At 49.9% G+C, this 4606-nt stretch overlaps 1 protein-coding gene across 1 annotated transcript; it reads right to left on the minus strand.

The window, feature by feature from the left end:
- Nucleotides 1-398: 398 nt before the first annotated feature.
- LOC123767221 (golgin subfamily A member 6-like protein 22) lies at nt 399-2294 on the minus strand. The gene has a single exon (XM_045756792.2). It carries the CDS (start codon nt 2292-2294, stop codon nt 399-401), a length of 1896 nt encoding a protein of 631 aa, XP_045612748.2.
- Nucleotides 2295-4606: the final 2312 nt, after the last annotated feature.

A 4606-nucleotide genomic window follows, 5' to 3' on the forward strand; every position in this document is an offset into this window, starting at 1 on the left:
GGCTTTTCTCTCCCTCCCTCCTTTTTTTCCAGATAAGTAGCACATCCTTTGTTCTGAACTTCTCTTTCTCTCTCCCTCCTCCTCCTCTCTCCCTCCCTTCCTCCCTCCCTTCCTCCCTCCCAAAGCCCTCCCTTCCTCCCTCCCAAAGCCCTCCCTCCCTCTCTCTTCCTCCCTCCCTCTCTCATCCCTCTCCCGTCCCCGTGTATTCAGGTATCCGGAAGCAGCAGTAGAAGACGGCGGTGTCGGGGCTGCCACCAGTGTGTGTGTGTTGTTGTATTCGTCACCTTTTGACGTGATTGGCCTCCGACGTACACGTGACCTTCCTCCTGGTAGGGAGGGAGGGCGAGGGGGAATTGTGGCCTTGGGTGGCGAATGGTGGGGAAAAATGACGTGTCTTTTCATGTACTCAGATTTGCTTGTCCGAGACGCAGTTTTGCTTGTCCGGGACGCAGTTTTGCTTGCCCTGGATGCAGTTTTGCTTGTTCGGGACGCAGTTTTGCTTGTCCGGGACGCAGTTTTGCTTGTCCGGGAGGCAGTTTTGCTTGTCCGGGACGCAGTTTTGCTTGTCCGGGACGCAGTTTTACTGGTCCTGGACGCAGTTTTGCTTGCCCTGGACGCAGTTTTGCTTGCCCTGGACGCAGTTTTGCTTGTCCGGGAGGCAGTTTTGCTTGTCCGGGACGCAGTTTTGCTTGTCCGGGACGCAGTTTTACTGGTCCTGGACGCAGTTTTGCTTGCCCTGGACGCAGTTTTGCTTGCCCTGGACGCAGTTTTGCTTGTCCGGGACGCAGTTTTGCTTGCCCTGGACGCAGTTTTGCTTGTTCGGGACGCAGTTTTGCTTGTCCGGGACGCAGTTTTGCTTGTCCGGGACGCAGTTTTGCTTGTCCGGGACGCAGTTTTACTGGTCCTGGACGCAGTTTTGCTTGCCCTGGACGCAGTTTTGCTTGTCCGGGACGCAGTTTTGCTTGTCCGGGACGCAGTTTTGCTTGTCCGGGACGCAGTTTTGCTTGTCCGGGACGCAGTTTTGCTTGTCCGGGACGCAGTTTTGCTTGTCCGGGACGCAGTTTTACTGGTCCTGGACGCAGTTTTGCTTGCCCTGGACGCAGTTTTACTGGTCCTGGACGCAGTTTTGCTTGCCCTGGACGCAGTTTTGCTTGTCCGGGACGCAGTTTTGCTTGTCCGGGACGCAGTTTTACTGGTCCTGGACGCAGTTTTGCTTGTCCGGGACGCAGTTTTACTGGTCCTGGACGCAGTTTTGCTTGCCCTGGACGCAGTTTTGCTTGTCCGGGACGCAGTTTTACTGGTCCTGGACGCAGTTTTGCTTGCCCTGGACGCAGTTTTGCTTGTCCGGGACGCAGTTTTACTGGTCCTGGACGCAGTTTTGCTTGCCCTGGACGCAGTTTTGCTTGCCCTGGACGCAGTTTTGCTTGTCCGGGACGCAGTTTTGCTTGTCCGGGACGCAGTTTTGCTTGTCCGGGACGCAGTTTTGCTTGTCCGGGACGCAGTTTTGCTTGTCCGGGACGCAGTTTTACTGGTCCTGGACGCAGTTTTGCTTGTCCGGGACGCAGTTTTACTGGTCCTGGACGCAGTTTTGCTTGTCCGGGACGCAGTTTTGCTTGTCCGGGACGCAGTTTTACTGGTCCTGGACGCAGTTTTGCTTGTCCGGGACGCAGTTTTACTGGTCCTGGACGCAGTTTTGCTTGTCCGGGACGCAGTTTTACTGGTCCTGGACGCAGTTTTGCTTGTCCGGGACGCAGTTTTACTGGTCCTGGACGCAGTTTTGCTTGTCCGGGACGCAGTTTTACTGGTCCTGGACGCAGTTTTGCTTGTCCGGGACGCAGTTTTGCTTGTCCGGGACGCAGTTTTGCTTGTCCGGGACGCAGTTTTGCTTGTCCGGGACGCAGTTTTACTGGTCCTGGACGCAGTTTTGCTTGTCCGGGACGCAGTTTTGCTTGTCCGGGACGCAGTTTTGCTTGTCCGGGACGCAGTTTTGCTTGTCCGGGACGCAGTTTTACTGGTCCGGGACGCAGTTTTGCTTGTCCGGGACGCAGTTTTGCTTGCCCTGGACGCAGTTTTGCTTGTCCGGGACGCAGTTTTGCTTGTCCGGGACGCAGTTTTGCTTGTCCGGGACGCAGTTTTGCTTGTCCGGGACGCAGTTTTGCTTGTCCGGGACGCAGTTTTACTGGTCCTGGACGCAGTTTTGCTTGTCCGGGACGCAGTTTTGCTTGTCCGGGACGCAGTTTTGCTTGCCTTGGACGCAGGTATTGCGTGTCATCTGCTTGTGTTTTTGCTCTCATATTTATTACTACATGGTTTCTGTTTTTTTTAATCTCTTCCCAATGTCTTGTTCTTTGCCCATTTTTCCACCTTGTCTTTTTCTCCCTCGTGTGATTAGTAGGTCACCTTCTCCAGGTTTCCATTGTATTGATGGATTCCGTATTGATCTGTCTTATTGATCTGCCTCATTGATCTGCTTTATTGATCTGCCTTATTAATCTGCCATATTGATCTTCCTTACTGACCTGTTTTATTGACTTGCCTTACTGATCTACCTTATTGATTTGTTTTACTAATCTTCTTATTGATCTGCCTAATTGATCTGCTTTATTAATCTGCCTTATTGACCTGCCTTATTGATCTTCCTCATTGATCTGCCTTATTGATCTTCCTTATTGATCTGCTTTACTGTTCTTCCTTGTTGATCTGCCTTATTGATCTGCCTTATTGATCTGCCTTATTGACCTGCCTTATTGATCTTCCTCATTGATCTGCCTTATTGATCTTCCTTATTGATCTGCTTTACTGTTCTTCCTTGTTGATCTGCCTTATTAATCTGCCTTATTGATCTGCTTTATTGTTCTCCCTTGTTGATCTGCCTTATTGATCTGCCTTATTGATCTTTTTTATTGATCTTCCTTATTGACCTGCCTTATTGATCTGCCTTATTGATCTGCCTTATTGATCTGCTTTATTGTTCTTCCTTGTTGATCTGCCTTATTAATCTGCCTTATTGATCTGCTTTATTGTTCTTCCTTGTTGATCTGTCTTATTAATCTGCCTTATTGATCTGCCTTTACTTACCTAGTTGTACTCGCCTAGTTGTGCTTGTGGGGGTTGAGCTTTGGCTCTTTGGTCCCGCCTCTCAAATGTCAATCAACTGGTAAACAGCTTTGTGTATGGGTCCTGGCACTTTATACGGTTGTTGGTGTTCTCACAAGGGGGGAAAAGTGTTCAGAGAACGCAGTCGACTATGTATTATGCGTTAATACATGTAACTGTCTCTTGTACGTTGGTCATTTATATATACTCTGGGAATTTTGGTGATATATACTCTGGGAATTTAGGTTATGTATACTCTGATAATTTAGGAAGTTTTGTATATGCTGGGAATTTAGGAAGTTATGTATACTCTGGGAATTTAGGAAGTTATGTATACTCTGGGAATCTAGGAAGTTATGTATACTCTAGGAATTTAAGTTTTGTATAGGAGGTTACGTATGCTCAAATAATTTTGCTTAATTAATACAACTCAACTCAGGTGGTTCAAGTGAGGTGCACATTCGCGAGCACATGTGAGTACGCACATATGTACCTGAGACCATGTACTCTGGGAATTGTGGAGAGGTGCTGACACCCGGTGTTCCTGGGGGTGGTGAGGGACGGTGTCATCTGCTCGGGGTGCAGGTGGGCTGTGTGTCATGCATGTCCAATAATATCAGCAGGATGTGGGCTCGACCGCGGCTTGGCCCGGTCGAGCCAGGCTTGGCCCGGTCGAGCCAGACTGGTACCACTCAAGTGCCGGTCAGGGCAGCACCTACAGTACATACTAATGTGACTGCAGGATCCAAATAAGTTCAGTAGAACTTCTGGTTTCAATTCTTTTTACCATGTCGTAGCTCAGTCGATAAAGGCGGCGTCAGGGATGTTCTCGGACGTAGGTTCGAATCCTCGTCACGGCCCTTTTGGATTTGTTCACATACTAATGTGTATTCAGTAGGTGGTTAGCTGGGTGGTATCGGGTGGCTGTCTTGCTGGGTGCTGACTTGGTCGGAATGGTACATAGTGCCTGACAGCTGAGTGCACAGCGCTTCGGATTCGCAGTCCTGAGGTTCCGGGGTCGATCCCCGGTGGAGGCGAAAACAAATGGGCAGAGCCTGGTAGTTAGACAGCTGCTTCGGGCTGCTTCCTGGGGGTGTGTAGCACAAAGGGGGGGTAGAAATAGCCTAAGCTACTCTATCCCTTTGAGATGTATTTATTGCTTATCTCAATAAACATACTTGAACTTGAACTTGTAACACAAAGGAAGCCTGGTCAAGGACCGGGCCGCAGGGTCGTTAAGCCCCGAAATAATCTCAAGATAAAATAATGGTGTGTGTATAAGTATCCTCATGCTTACCTATCATCACATACCCATCATATCCGAGCCCTTGTGTTCCCGCGTGATGTTTCCCCGCAGTTAAATCCACGGTGAATCCGCGTCCTATTTCATTACTCAACTTGGGGCACCCCCTCCCTGTCCAGCTCGTTGCTGCCGTGAGGGGGCTTGGTGGGCGGCTGCGGGAGTGTGATGTTATTTGGGACGGTCCTCTGTCCTTTTGTAGCCTTGTGC

Source organism: Procambarus clarkii, chromosome 4 (genome assembly GCF_040958095.1).
Source record: "Procambarus clarkii isolate CNS0578487 chromosome 4, FALCON_Pclarkii_2.0, whole genome shotgun sequence".
NCBI classification, from domain to species: Eukaryota; Metazoa; Arthropoda; class Malacostraca; order Decapoda; family Cambaridae; genus Procambarus; species Procambarus clarkii.